Source organism: Engraulis encrasicolus, chromosome 16, assembly GCF_034702125.1.
Source record: "Engraulis encrasicolus isolate BLACKSEA-1 chromosome 16, IST_EnEncr_1.0, whole genome shotgun sequence".
Taxonomy (NCBI): Eukaryota; Metazoa; Chordata; class Actinopteri; order Clupeiformes; family Engraulidae; genus Engraulis; species Engraulis encrasicolus.
In genome coordinates, this window is record NC_085872.1 from 27,087,192 (window position 1) to 27,101,424 (window position 14,233).

General features: G+C 43.1%; 1 protein-coding gene across 1 annotated transcript; it reads left to right on the forward strand.

Moving 5' to 3' along the window:
* The first annotated feature begins 39 nt into the window (after window positions 1-39).
* On the forward strand, window positions 40-14,114 carry LOC134465499 (uncharacterized). Its single transcript, XM_063219176.1, has 4 exons — window positions 40-354; window positions 10,422-10,555; window positions 10,922-11,027; window positions 11,164-14,114. Exons 1-4 carry the CDS (start codon window positions 87-89, stop codon window positions 13,734-13,736), a joined length of 3,081 nt encoding a protein of 1,026 aa, XP_063075246.1. The 5' UTR covers window positions 40-86; the 3' UTR covers window positions 13,737-14,114.
* Window positions 14,115-14,233: the final 119 nt, after the last annotated feature.

Below are 14,233 nucleotides of genomic sequence, written 5' to 3' on the forward strand. Positions count from 1 at the left end.
AAGAGGACTCGGATAGTGTAGTTTGTAGTGTGCCTAGTACAGTACCAACAGATGTTCTCTGGTTTCAGCATAGCCTTTCTATTATTATGACGGACCATGGAAAGTTCCGACGGCAGTTTACATCTGTGATGGAGAAGCTGCTGCATAACGCCGTTTCTGAAACGTTCAAACTCTTCGACAGTGCAGTACAGGAACTAAATGCAGAAATTGTACAAGTAAAAAAGAACTACGAGAGTTTGAAGTATAGTTCTAGACTTTATTCTGACAATCCACATCCGTGCTTGGACCTTGGACAACTCTCTGTTATAACAACAGAAGGCAATCTATATAAGCGTGATGTTGGTGTGCAGTGCGGTAAGTTGCCATTGGTGAAGTATTTCCTTATGTTCAGCGCTCACTCACTGTTCACATACTTCCTGTTTCGTAGAGTTTTTGCTTGAGGCAGAAATGTTCTAAGCTATGAGATAGGCGTCTGTCATTGGCTCCCATTATAGCCCCGTTGGCGCACGCAGCCAAGTAAAAGATGAATGGGAGCCTATTGGGCTAAATGGCCCAGCAGGGATTTGTGACGATTCTGTTCTCTGGTTTGTAAAGATGTGTGCACATTCTGTACCTTATCATGGAAGTTGTATTAGAAGTGAAGTTAAAGGTTCCTGACATGGCTTTGTTCTCCCAAAGACGTGTTAGTTTTGTCCTGCAACACGCTAGCATTCGGCTAATACCTGCTGGCTGAGGAATCTCTGCGACTATTCACGACCAGAGCTGACGAGAGACGTACTCTGATTGATCCTCCTAGCAGAGACATCTACGGTCACACACCTCAACCCCCACCACCGTCCAACATGTTAATTGAAGGTGCCCAAATTCTTAAGGATGAGCGCAGTCATTTCCTTTACCCCATGTACACATGCCGCTTTTCCACCACCTTAAATGCAATAAATAACAGGTGTCCGCAACAATCCTAACATAACTTTAAACACATCGACATCTGAAGTCAGACTTAAAACTACAAAATAAATGGCGTAGTGCCGTAAACTCGATTGTCACGTGTTATGTCATTGCTATAGTTGAAATAAGTGTTTTCACGAATCTAACACTTGACAAGATGCAAACGTGTCGGCAAATGCTTTCACTTACTCATATCTATCGAACGCGACTTCATTGTTTCCAGGGAAAAAATCACACGGGCAGATAGTTCTAAGAGAAGCGTACAGCCCCATTGGCACCCATTCATTATTTACTTGCCAGCGATAACATAGCTGCAGTGCCACTCCTGGCCACACCAGCTAGTTGTCGTTCTTGTACAAGATTCCATTTTCTTTGCTTGAGGTTAGAAATCCTGACTAGCTGGAGAGTGGACTTTACATCTCCGCCCCCTTGCACTCAAAACATTTTCAATGCCTTTCATTATGTAGGCCTATGTCTATATAGGACACGTTCATTTTTTGCTCTTAATTGCGGTGTAGTAGGCTAGTCCATCAAGTGACGCATTCGAGGCCAGAACTACCTGTTGAGCAGATCACCTGCTGCCACACACTACACACAGACAATGGGCGCGTTCGTGATGTCAATAGCAAAATCAATAAGATTTGTACAGCACATTATCATAACTTTCATTCAATGTGCTTAAGAGAAAAAGAGAAGATGCAAGAAAAAATGTTGTAGAAGGCATAATGTAGTCTAATTTGGACATGGAAGCTGGTTCCAGCATTTGGCACCTTAATGGCTAAATACCATTCACCCTACTGCATTCCAATATGCAGATTGGGCCTGGGGACTTGTACCAGGAAGTAAAGTCGTGATGACATCACTGATAACAGCATTATATTTAAATGTCTCGCAAAAACTCAATTGTAAAGTCATTTTCTCATTGGCAAACTGGATGGTGAATGAAAAACAGTCTTGCAAAAGTTGTTGTGGTTAGGCTGACAGCTGGGAAACTTAATTGTTGTCTCCACGGAGGCAGGACCAGGAGACGGGGTGAGGTCCCAAGCACAAGTGGAGGACGGGAGTCTGCATATAGGAATACACCCCTAGTCTGTATTTTACCCTTCTATTTACTCTCACTCTCAATGATTTTACCTTAGGCACAGCCAGTAGAAGAAAACTCGGTGATGACCAATAGGCCTACATCTTATAGGATGATATTGATATTGCTCTAGCTATCATCTACGATATATTTGGGGCCTAGGCCATTTAGTGACTTATCAGAAAGATATTTAAACTCAATTCTCTTACTGGTAGGCACTAATAACCAGAGATGGGACCAAGCCACTAATTTGCAAGTCACAAGTTAGTTTCAAGTCCTTCCAATCAAGTCCATGTCCCTTACGAAAATCGACCATGATATACCATGAATTCATGCTTTTTTGAGCATGGTTCGCCATGATTTTTGGTTTGACTAGGTTTAACTATAAAATGAACCAGGGTCATTCCACGCCAAATCAACAGGAGCCCGCGCACTTGGGTCTCAAAAAAATCTGAAAATATTACCAAGTGCACCCATGGTACTTAAGAGAAACACTGAATTTATTTGAATGTAATGTATACTCTCCGTGTTACAGCCAATTTTACTGGGGGGGCTGCCCATTTTGTTCACACACTTTTTTTTGTCAAAGTTCACAAGCCCATGGCACAAGAACTAAACCATGAAGGAAGCTCACATTTTGCATGCTGGTACATAGATAGGAATAGTTTGTTGCAAAATTGTCCGTTTTGGTCTGGATGATCCTGCATCGTCATAGCATTTCCTCAAAAGATGATACCAATTTTATTGCAGTTTTTGGATGTGCTCTGTTTAGGCCTTCAGAAGACATATTTGTACCCAATATAGATTCTTGATTTTTTCCCCCTGGTAGAGATAAGTAGAAACACTCTCACAAAACGCAATAAATAGAATGGAAACCCTATCGGTGTTTGAACAGAAGACCACACAAGTCTGACAAATCATTTTGGGTGTCATTTTCAGAGCTCCAGAACCCGTTGTGGGATTGTCCACAGATTTTTTAAATATATTTTTCCTTATTCCCCATGAATTCTTCTTTTTAAAAATGCCAATGAGACTTGTCTTATGTGATGTTTTCTTTTTTAATTTCCATCCTGAACATGGACATGGTTTAGTTCTTGAGCTACGGGCTTGTGAACTTTGACAAAAAAAAAGAGTGTGAACAAAATGGGCACCCCCCTCCCCCAGTGAAATTGGCTGTAACATGGAGAGTATACATCTTACATTCAAATAAAGTAACAGTGTTTCTCTTAAGTACCATGGGTACACTCAGTAATATTTTCAGAATTTTTTGAGACCTAAGTGCGCGGGCTCCTGTTGATTTGGCGTGGAATGACCCACCATGGTTTTACCCTGTATGCTTTTACCACGGTTTATTCATTAAATTACACTTAGTTGCCGCCTCTTTTATCCAATACACATATTGGTGACAGTCCTTGTAGTGATGTGGGGTTAGGTGCCTTGCTCAAGGGCACTTCAGTTATGGATGGAGGTGTAGGGAGAGGTTAGGCCTAAGGGTGGGATTCAAACCTGCAACTCTGTGATCTAAATTCCAACTCCCTAACCATTACACCACGACTGCAAACAAGTTTTTATGGTTTTTTTGTGTGACCATGCAACCCACAATTAACAGTGGGTGTTTGAGCATGGTTTGTGACTATGGTTAAAATAGCCTACTGGTACTGTTTGAGAATAAAACGTTTATTTATTTTTCTTTCATGCATTTTTTTTACACGGAAATGCAAAAAATGTATATATTCAGACGACTTGGAATGCTATTGCAAGCAGGGCTGTAGTGGTCAAATTAGAGGTGGGTAAACTATGATTTTTTTGATCAGACAGACCGTGACGCGACGCGACGCGTGTAGGCCTATCATCGGTGTATCTGTGTATCTACAGGTATGAAAATGGGTATGAGGCCAGGCATGATAGTAGGCCTATAAAGTATCGGTATCAACGCATCCAAAATGGTCATTTGTTTAAAAGCCACTAGAACTTTTTGGCATGCACATTCATTTGTCTACTATAAATGACAATTAAAATCTCTTCAGTTAGGCCTATAGGCCTATCACATAATTTGTGTGATCATATGATGCAGAGTGTGCCTTTGCTACAATCCAGGCCTAACACCTATATTGGAGTAGCTCAACAGCATAACAATGCAGCTCAATTTCATAGGCCTATTCCACTTTCTGCATTAGGTTTTTAAAAATAGATTCACCATCATGTACTGTAGGCCCATCTCAGCCATTCCCCACAAAGATGAATGGCATTAGGCTATAACATTGGAAACTAAATATAAAAAACACAGCATTTGTGGTTTTCAACTGAATTGATAATGAAGTGCTATTAGGCTACATTTTAGGCTTATATTTTTATAAGACACCTCACAATTTACCCCTCCACCATCATCCATTAGGCCTACTTAGCTAGGCTAGGGCCTACTTGTAGTGGCATGGTGCTCATAGATTAGCAATAGGCACTGCAGCCATTAAGAGAGGAACTGGAGTTTTACCTACCATTCATAAGTCGTGACAAGGTGTAACAAAACTTGTACCTCCCTAAATGATGGATTTGGTGGCGTTACTAGGCTTACTCCTGTGTTAGGTTACTTTCATACCTGGCTTCACACGCGGGATTTTTTCCCCAACTCCACCGCGAACGTGCATTTGCGTTTCTATCGGCATTGCCGTCCGTAGAACCGGCGGGCAGATGCGCTTTCGCTTGTAAACATGGGGCGCACTGGCTTGTCCCCTAGAACTACTTCTTTCGGACAAACGTTGCAAAGTGGCTAGATTTCATGAGAAGGGCGTGACTAATTTGCGAACGGTAGAGAGAAACCTGGAGTGGATGAAAATGATTCCTACTAAAGCGTTAAGTAGCCTATGTTCAACAATATTTTTTAAATGACACCAAATTTATTTTGGATTATTCCAACGGCAGATCACAAGGCGCAGGGAACTTTGACGTGCGTAATTGCCATTAAGAGCTGCGTAAACGCTATTTAGAGGTGGGTAAACGCTAATAGAGGTGGGTAAACGCTATTTCCTAAATTCCAGAGGTGCGTAAACGGCGTTTACGTGCGTTTACCCTCCACTACAGCCCTGATAAGTCATTGCAAGCTAAAACTGTCAAGTCAAGTCAAGTCTCGAGTCAATAGCGTACAAGTCGAGTCAAGTCACAAGTCATTCCTAATATTGGCAAGTCAAGTCTCAAGTCGAGTCATTTGTGACTCAAGTCACAAGTCAGTCCAAGTCACAAGTCACAAGTCCACATCTCTGCTAATAACCTAAGTAGGCCTACTGGAGTGAGATGATTTCTTTTCAGATTGGCAGCCATTTTGGAGTTGCCACTCCAGTGTACATTTCCAAGTACAAAAATTACTTCATCATAGAAGGAAACACAAATGAATGTGAACATTATTTGTGCCACATGCTTTTAATTGCAACCAATTAATTTCTAGGTTCTTATTTGGTGGTCATCTCAAAATAGGCTGCCATGTTAAACTTTCAATTGGCAAATCAGGTACATGTGATTATATTGCACACAGAATTGCATATGTGTATAGGGCTGGGTATCGCAGCCATGTTCCTGTATCGATTCGATTCTTAGGGCTTTGAATCTATTATTCATGATTCAATTTGATTTGATTCATTCCAAATCGATTCAATCCGTTCTCTTCTTGGTGCCAGGATTTCCCCCAAAAGATGCTGTTGCATATTTTATATAAAAATGTCAAAGGGCTGTGGCTTGACAGTGTTAACAGATTTGCTCATTTGTAAGTAGGCCTAGGCCTAATTGACTAATACCTACTGGGTATTTTCCATAGACTTAAATTAAACAAAAAGAACAAAAAAAAGAACAAAAAAAAAACGATTTTGTGCCCTGTAAATCGATTATGTGGATTTTAAATGAAATCGATCGATTATCGATTAAATTGATTATTTATACCCAACCCTATTTGTATTCACAAATATGCATTTTGTATACAAATCTTACAAAAATTCTAACCTTCGGCATTGCTTCAAGTCAGGCCAATAGCAATACAAATTTCGGGAACTTGTCGGGAAGCAATCAACTTTGAACAGCTCCAACGCCCATGGGTTCAAGGCAGTGATGTGGTTTAAGCAGAGACGTCCTAGTGGGACTAAGAAAATGTTTGGTTTAAACTTCGGCACAGCCTTTTCTGGCCTTGACCAGTAGCAAACCCAGGGAGGCGGGTTAACCAGGCCGTTTTGGGAAATGGTATTCAATATATTCTTGGTCAGACCAACATCTTGGTACGAGATTTGAAAGTCGATGATAATCAGGCAAACTTTCTCAATACTCTTATCTATGAAGGGAGATTTAAAATGGGCCTATAGTGTTTATGCACACAGGATTCTAAGTTACTCTTTTTCAGAATAGGGTCTATAACTGCCGTTTTTAGTGCTGCTGGAAAAAACTCCTGATAAAATAGAGCCATTAACAATCTATGAGCTCAGATGCTAGACAGCTAAGAACACTTAAACAAATCCAACAGGCGGACAAAGATGCGTCCATCTATGCACTGCCACTGCCGCCTTGTGGACACAGGAGGACATAATAATTTAAGAATGTGTTTCAGATGGACAGACATACCGACAGACCGACATACCGACAGACAGACAGACAGACAGACCGACGGACGGACGGACATACCCTCTTATAGAGATGGTAGAGCGCATCTAAAAAAAAACCTTTTAGGCAGTGTGTCTATATGCAACTAGATGTGCTTTAGGTTTACTACAAATCGTTTTAACTCCTTGTAGGAACTAAGTTACAGCATCAAAAAAGGTCATCGGGTTGAAGTTAAACTGACTAAGGTGGTCTTCTATAGGCCTAGACTCAAGTCATTATAATTGGCATCATGGCCATAGCTTCTATATAAAGAGTACTACTATTCTCATTAATGTATGGTATGTTAAGTGACTGTTCCACATTGCTTTTTAATGATGGGAGAAACCAGTCCATTAAAACAATACATAAATGGTCAGTCAATTGCCAAATGCAGGATACATGCAAGACAGATACAATTGCCATGAAAGCTTCGTGCTTCAATTTATCATCACTAGATGATGGTTAGAAATCATGTTCGACTTGAGCAAATGTACTACTGATGTCACACAGACGTGACGTGTCAACATGGCCCCAAACACACGGGATCAAAGCGTTTGCAGATAGACTGTGTAATTCCTGTCGTTGCTTATCTCCATTGATGTTTGTTGCAAGGGTCAGCATTGATCCAGTCGACACGACTGGTCTGCAAACCTGAAATCAGAGGGCGGAGAATGCGTAGGGGAAAACAAACGCACTACAATGGACTTGTTTTTGATGGCACATCCTGCAGCATGCCCACTGCGAAATTACAATGCATTCTGGTCGGAAATTAGGTGTAGTTGGCACATTAGGTGCCCCAGAGATGTTCAATAGGCCTAGTGTTTAGGTCTGGAGACATGCTTGGGCAGTAGTAGTCACTTTCACCTCAGCCTCTTTCATTTTCTACAGGAACTAGTTCAAAGTTCAGTTCACACATTTCAAAATGAACTAGTTCATTCAGAGTTCATAATTGTTTAGAGTAAATAGTTTTTTCATAGTTCCACAAATGAACTAGTTCATTCCAACAAAGGGGTTGGGGCATGTCGAAGATGTGTATGGGGTCAATGGCAGCATTTTGATCAAGTAGGACCTGCCATATAAAACGACTCAACCAGCTACAGGCCCAGACTAGATTTACTGACCTTACAGAAAGTCTGGCTAACTGACATGTTATTTTTAAAAAGAGCTGATATCACCCAGCATGTTCTCCCAGTTATCAAGAATTGTCATGTAGGAGCCATGTAGTGAGTGACCATTTCCCAGATTTTCTAGCTTTGAAGCTCTTCTGCAGTTGCTACAAATCAGGGGTTCCTATACTTAGCTATGACAAGGCCCCCATAGCCTACCGGTAGGTTCCAGCCAAGGCCCCCCTTACATAGGTTGTGCCATTCAAGTGTAAAGAAATCCTGCACTCTATCCATTCCACCAATAGACTTAGCTGACCTTCTTCTCCTTCAGGTAAAGGTGGGTTGAGCCACACATTTATTTCTGTTCTCCCACTTTCACAACCATAGTCTAGCGGTGTGTCTGTGTGTCAGTTCCCCATTGGGATATAAAATAACGATTGTGGTAGTGAGAGATGCAATAGATTATTATAAGGAAGATCTTAACTCTTGGCAATATTGTTAAGCTTAATTTTGTTTAATTTTGTGGTACATTCATTATTTTATTTTGTTTTGCTCTTCTTTTTCTTCCAACTTGCTGTGGACCCCCAGCAACCCCCCAGGGGTCCCCGGCCCCCACTTTGAAAACCATGCTATAAATGCTGCCAGGTGCATCACTTCATTTCTTTGCTAAAGTTCCTGTTTGTTTGCCCTGGCAATGGTGAGCACAGGTGTTCTGCATGCTCAAGTTTGTAAAAACAAATTCAGCTGTCAGAGAGTGCTTGTTCGATGGCTGACTTCACTCCAGTCTGCCCTCTCAAAATATTCACTCAGTTCCTCTTACAAGTCTACAACCTCAAACATCAACATCAATAGTAGACATCATGCTGCATGCATGTGCCAAGAATCCTACCATCACAATACCCCATTCTACTAGCCTGATTATCATCGACTTTCAAATCTCCTCAAGACTTGGTCTGACCAAGAGCATAATAATTAACATTTCCCAAATGGCGTGGTTGACCTGCCTCCCTTGGTTTGCTACTGGTTGTTTGCTTCCCGACAAAGTTGGAAGAGTTCCCGATTTGTCTGGAGCTCAGAAACGATATTTGTATTGCTCCTGGCCTAACTAGAAGCAACGCTGACGCTGACGCTGCCTGGCTACCATTCTACCCCATTTTACCATCATATTGATCCATTTCCCTTCCCAAAAAATGCATGAAATTACTCTTCATCGACCTGGGTCGATCCACAAAGCTTTAAAAAAATATTTGAAGTATGCCGAATGGCTTGGAGATATCACGTGGACCTCATTCTGGTGGCTCCAGTATGACCCGACCAGCTGTGTCTCAGGCCTCTGCAGTGTCGTGGTGGGTACACCGTGGAGAAGTGCTATGACCAAATGCCGCTTTCACACCCAAAGTGGTCACAGCTCCGTTTCAGGACCAGCTAATCGAACTGTCTAGTCTTTCCTCAACGCCTTTTACTTCGGTGGTGGAGAAGAATTTACATGAGCTGCTTTGCCGCGTGCATGCCCTTTGGTTTTATTTGGATGGTATGAAGGGGTTAACACACTGCAATCCGCTGTTTGTGTGCTATGGGGCAGCTTTGAGAAGCAAGGTCCTCTCCAAGGATAGGCTGGCACACTGGATTTTGGAGGCCATTGAGTTTGCCTACACAAGCCGCCATTTGGGGCCCCCCATTAGGAGGCGAGTGTTGTCGTGTTTGGCTCTCCTCAGAGGCATGTCTGTGAGTGTGTGAGATATGTAGGGCGGCAGGGTGGAGTTCTGTCCACGCCTTTATTTGTTTCTACATGCTGGATGTGACTGAGCCTCCTGTCCCACAGACTGTGTTGGGTATGCTGGCAAAAGGGAAGCTTAACCTCTGTAGTTGCACAAACCTCTGCTGCTCTCCTACATGCAGCTGAGTGTTGGCATATGTGTGGTTATCACAGTTCCTGTGACAGGGAACGTCTGGGTTAACTGTTGTAATTGAATTGCCTGGTGTCACTTCAATGTTTTGTCCCCACCTATTCTCAAACTAATGTGTATCTGTGCTGTCAGCAGTGCCTGGGCCAGAAGGGGCTTGTCACTTTGAGAATACGTGGGTATGTGCGACCTTGGCTGCGCACAACTCAACCTCTGATTGTTGGAAACCGCTGTCGGTCAAAAAATTATCTCACGTGGTTGGCTGCCAGTGTCTTGCCCCTCCTCACAACACCGTGTTTATAAACAAAACAAAAACATGCCAAAATGATGTGTGTACATTTTGGTGACTGAAAATTGCATGAATTTTTAATTAATTTTAACTCCCTGTTTGCAATGAGGACGCAAAAGTTAGTTCGTTTTTAAAATGGAAATATATAGGGAATTGGATACACACAATTATCTGCTGTTCTTTGAAAATGTCACAATGTTCCCATCAGATGGTTCTGAACGACACACTACAGATTCACAGCAATGGAAATTATTTGTTTGCAATGTGAGCCCTGGCCACTAGATGTCTCTTCATCCTGCACACAAAATAAACCATACCAAGAGTAGAAAAAAATCACTGAAGAAAACTTGTTTTTTGATTGTACAAAGAAAGTGATTATCATAATGATCATTGTTCCATAATGAAATTACATATGTAAAATGCTAATTACTTGCATAAATAAGCAGTGATGTGACATGGTAAATGAATGTGTTTTTTAGCTGGACCGACGCTGGTGGAGAGATCCTCGTCTCCCTGCTCCCAGAATGAAGACACACTTCAACCTTATGACCCGTTTCCCAAACTCTCTGAAGAGGAAAAGCAATGTTTGGCATTAGTGCTGATCAAGCAAGAGGTTGGTGCAGTAGTGCGTGCTTGCCATGTATGTCACTCACACATCTTGCCATTACATTTGTTTTTATGGAATGCTTATCAGCATATGGTTTTGTGTAGCACCGGTGGCATTTGCACATGTTTTGTTTATGTACAGTTTTATGTTATACAGTAGTCGGTAGCTTATGGTGTTACAGCAGTTTTATTGTATATTATGTTCCCATGTATGTTATTTGCACGTCATGGAGCAGCTTCGGATCTCATTTTGCTTATAATAACTGACAATAAAGGCTTTCTATTCTACCCTATTTTATTATATTATATTCAATGTATTTCTTTTATTCTTTCATTTTTCTCTCCTTCTCTCTCTCTCTGTACGCATTTACAGGAATGTGACTTGGACGATTATAGCTCTGCATTTTTCCTGCTGAAGCAAGAAGATGGTGAGCCAAAGCTTGTTAGGAGGCCACCCATCAAGGACATTCCACCAGAAGGTGAGAAAATGAAATTCCTTGTTGGTGAAATGCCAAGAAGATATTGTAAGTAGAAACACTCTTTGTTGAGTGTTCTAATCAATGTTCCACCATTTCACTCTTCTTAACACATTTTTCATGTGGTTTTTTTTGGTAGTTTTCATCTCATCAGAAGTCTATAAAACGACAAACAAGAAATGCCTTTCTGGGCGATCATCTACAGAGCCTGCTACACCACCTCCAGAAATGGATGCAGAGGAACACGGGAGCAGCCATAGTCAGATTCAAACAAGAAGCAATAGCGAAGTGAGAAATAATGTGTGTGAACGTAGACCAGCAATTGAAGAGACCAATATAGAGACATTTCCTGCACCGGGACCGGGAAGTGTTGTGGAGAAACAGACTACGAAGTCATCCCAAGATGAAAACAAAACTGTACGAATATCAACACCAAACAAAGCCCCATCGTGCACTATCGGGCCGTCTCAGGCTCACCCGGTTTTGCCTCTCGTCTCCGAGCAACGGTTTTCTTTAACCCAGACAGCTGATTTTGTAGTATTGTCATCTGCAACGGCAAAACTGGCTGTTAATTCATCCCAAGTTGCATCCACTGAAACCACATCTTTCACATTTTCCACGTCAAATGGCTCCTCCACCATAGGGCCTCCTCAGTCCAGGATTCATTCAGTTATGCCTCCACACACCAAACCCTCTACATGGTCTTCTTTGCATCCCCCTAATTTAGCTCCAACATCACAAGTGTCTCACTTTCCTGCCGAATTCCCTGGCTTACTAACAGAGCTGTATTCAAACCAAGCTGCAATTATTACAAATCCCTCAACTCAGGTCATTCCCTCACCCGCTAGACACACAGTCTCACGGGGCCTAGTCCAGTACCAACAAAATCAGATGCTTATGCCTAGACAGCAAGCTCCTCCGCTTCAAGGCTTGCCCCAAACAACACAGTTGCCGAATCCCCAACCAAACATTTCACTGGTGTCGACGGGCCAGGCCATGTTTTCAGAGGGCATACCACGGCCAGTTTACCCTCAACTACAACCAGCCTCGCCAAGTCTCCCCATGTCCCCATGTCTTCAAACAGTACAACCACAGCTCCATCCAAATAATTGGCGACCCTTACAGGAGAAGGTTTCGACCCGAGCGATCAACTTCCCACAACCAGGTATCCCTCAGGGTCATGCGGGAAACGCAGGGGAATATAATCAGTCACGGCTTCCATTTACTGACATGCCAACTCCACCAGTAGCACAGCTCGCCTCTTTTGGCAACATTGCGGCATCTAAGTCCCCATCCGTCAACGCCAGCAGCATGCCCACTCCTTCACCATGCCCCCAAGCCTTTGCTGGCGCCACAGTCAATCAACCAGGTGCTTCTTTAACACAAGCAACGCAATCGTCTGTGGTTTTGTCACGTGTACCTCTACCTCCATTACCTCCTCCATCTCAAATGCACACCCCTGCTGTGTCACTACAGCAGGATCCTACTTCAGCAGGGAATCTCGGACCGCCGACCACAGATCCATCGTCCAGCTCCGCTTCCCAACACATGCATCCCGGACCCATCACACATTGGCCAAGCTCTTCTCCAAGTCCGCCAAGCATGCCCTCCTTTTCATCCTCAGGCCACCACGCCTCGGATCCTTTAGACCACATGCAATTGATTAACTTGCTCCATGGTGTTCCCTCTGCTGCAGCTCCAGCAACCGAACCCTCTGTCCTGGCAGACCGAGCTCCAACTCCGTCCACGGCTCATGCTAAGCCCCACGCCAACTCTGCTCCCGTGCCGTTCCAGCCTCCTCCTGAAACTCCACAAGACCCCTTGTCTTATCCAATGGAAAACCTCATTTTTACCTACCTTAACCCAGAAGATGACTTTGAAGAAGGGTCCACTCCAACAATGCCACACAGTGCCAATACTATGGCAGAGGATTCTTTGGCAGAGCCTTTGCCCTCTACCAGTTCCCAGGAGTACGGTCCCTTAACCGAGTCTGTGACTCTCCCTCTGCCACCCCATGCCACGCCAGATCAGCCAAAGGAGGGTCCAAAAGATGATGATGATGAGGACGACGACGAGGAGAGCAAACAACAGAGTAATTTGGCGAAGACCTACAACACTCGAGCAAAAGGAAACAAGCAGTGCGAGGTGTGCGGACGGGTCCTCAGCAACGCCACCAGTCTGGCGGAGCATGCGCGGCTTCACACCGGAGAGAGGCCGTTTTCGTGCGGCAAGTGCGACAAAGCGTTTCCCACGCTCAGAGGCCTGAACCGGCACGTCCAGACGCACGTGGCGGAAAAACAGCACCGTTGCACCGAGTGTGGCAAGACGTTTGCTTACCAATTCACCCTGGCCAAGCACCAGCGCCACCACACTGGCGAAAAACCGTTCCAGTGTGCGATGTGTGACAAGCGCTTCTTCACAAAGTCGGACCTCGTCATTCACATACGCAGTCACACGGGGGAGAAACCTTTCAGCTGCACACAGTGCAACATGCGGTTCAAACACCGCATGGCCCTCAACATACACATGCAGGGACACCGCGGGGAGAAGCGATTCATATGCCAAGTGTGTGGCAAGGGATTTTTGGACCCGGGCAATTTCAAGAGGCACAGTCTCGTTCACACTGGAGAGAAGCCTTTTGCGTGCAAAGTCTGTGGGAAGAAGTTCTCTCAGTCTGCGCACCTCAAGAAACATGCCAGCTCGCAGCATTGATGGGTTTAAGAGGGGTTTTATTTTAGACATTTTTGGTGTATGTTTTTCTAAGGGTTTGAAAAGAGATGTTCAGAGCATTTTATAATAGCATCTGTTTATCAGAATGTGAAATGATGCTCTTTTTGTGTGTGGTGTTAGTTTTGTTCTTTGTTAACTTGAAAAATAATTAAGTGAGATGAAGACCTCCCATCTCGGGTTTTTTAATTTACAAAAAAAAACTACTGAATGGATATGGACCAAACACATAAATGGCATTCACAGGTGTTGCCTATATAATTATTGGATATGAAGTGGGTGGAAACTGTCCAAAGAATGTACATTTTAATTTGTTATCAGAAGTAATTTAATTTTTTATATTAAAACAGGTGTTGAAGACAATTCTTCTTGATTTCATTTACATAGCGTCATTTTATAAATATAAACAGGACAGACAACCTTTAACAGCAAGCAAGCAAGTAGTAGAGGAGTAGAGTAGAATAGATCTTTACATTATAATA

Coding starts and splice junctions, on each gene's coding strand:
- LOC134465499 (XM_063219176.1), top strand. CDS start 87: ATGACGGACCATGGAAAGTTCCGACGGCAGTTTACATCTGTGATGGAG. Junction 10,556..10,921: donor TAGTGCTGATCAAGCAAGAG/GTTGGTGCAGTA, acceptor ACGCATTTACAG/GAATGTGACTTGGACGATTA. Junction 11,028..11,163: donor CAAGGACATTCCACCAGAAG/GTGAGAAAATGA, acceptor TTTTTTTGGTAG/TTTTCATCTCATCAGAAGTC.